General features: G+C 72.9%; 1 protein-coding gene across 1 annotated transcript in view; it reads right to left on the minus strand.

The window, feature by feature from the left end:
- LOC101622848 (chromosome unknown open reading frame, human C15orf26) overlaps positions 1–863 on the minus strand; it is a 9,193-nt gene that overhangs the window by 6,634 nt on the left and 1,696 nt on the right. The window contains exon 4 of the mRNA XM_012732699.1: positions 451–609. Coding sequence (XP_012588153.1) covers positions 451–609 — 159 coding nt within the window. The remainder of the gene's footprint in view (positions 1–450; positions 610–863) is intronic.

Below are 863 nucleotides of genomic sequence, written 5' to 3' on the forward strand. Positions count from 1 at the left end.
GGTGCCGGCGTCCGCTGGGCGCGGACCCAGCGCCTGGGCTGGGCAGATCCGGGGGCCGCCGAGGTCTCCCCTCCCCTGCCTGTGCCTTGAAATGGGGGGTGCCCAGCAGATCCGCCCTTCGGGCCTGGCCTCGGGCTCCAAAGCCCAGGGCAGCCTGAGCAAAGTCCACGAGTGGACAAAGGCAGGGGAACCGCACTGGCCACGAGGCGGCCCTGACCCGGGGTGAAAGGAACAGGGACAGAGGCGGGGACGGCTGTGACCCCAACGGCCCTGCTCGGGGCAGCCACGCACAGGGCCAGACCACTCCGGCCAGCGGCCCCAGCCGGGCACCCGGCATGGGGCTTCTCCCGCCCGAGCTGGCCCCGACACCAGAGAGGCAGAGGGCAGGGGCTGCGGCCTCTCCCACGGCTGACCCACAGCCCTCCACACGCGCAGGCCCGGCCCACTCACGGGAACCGGAGCGCCCTCCTGCTCCAGGCGCAGCTGGGGGTCGGGGCAGGCGGCCTGCCAGCAGCTCAGGTGGGAGCGCTCGTCGGTCAGGAACACCTCCTGCAGCCAGGACCTCGGGGACGACCGCTGCAGGGTCCTGTGGTCGCTGGACAGGTACAGCTGGAGAGAGGCGGCGTGGGCCAGCGCCGGCCACAGGCTCGCAGAGCCGCGGGAGAGGGAGAGCTTCTCCCCGTTTCGCCAGCCAGGGAGCCCCGACACCTTGCGGGCTAGGCGCAGGCCTTGCTCCCTCGCCCTCCCCTCCCCGCACATGGAGATGCCCATGGGCACCCCGGAACAGAAACCTCATCTCACAGGCTTGCCTCGGGCCGGAGGGCCAGGCTCGCTGGGCAGCACAGCAAGCGGCCCCGCCCCGC

This window comes from Condylura cristata, unplaced genomic scaffold, assembly GCF_000260355.1.
Source record: "Condylura cristata isolate star-nosed mole 26May11 unplaced genomic scaffold, ConCri1.0 scaffold00035, whole genome shotgun sequence".
NCBI classification, from domain to species: Eukaryota; Metazoa; Chordata; class Mammalia; order Eulipotyphla; family Talpidae; genus Condylura; species Condylura cristata.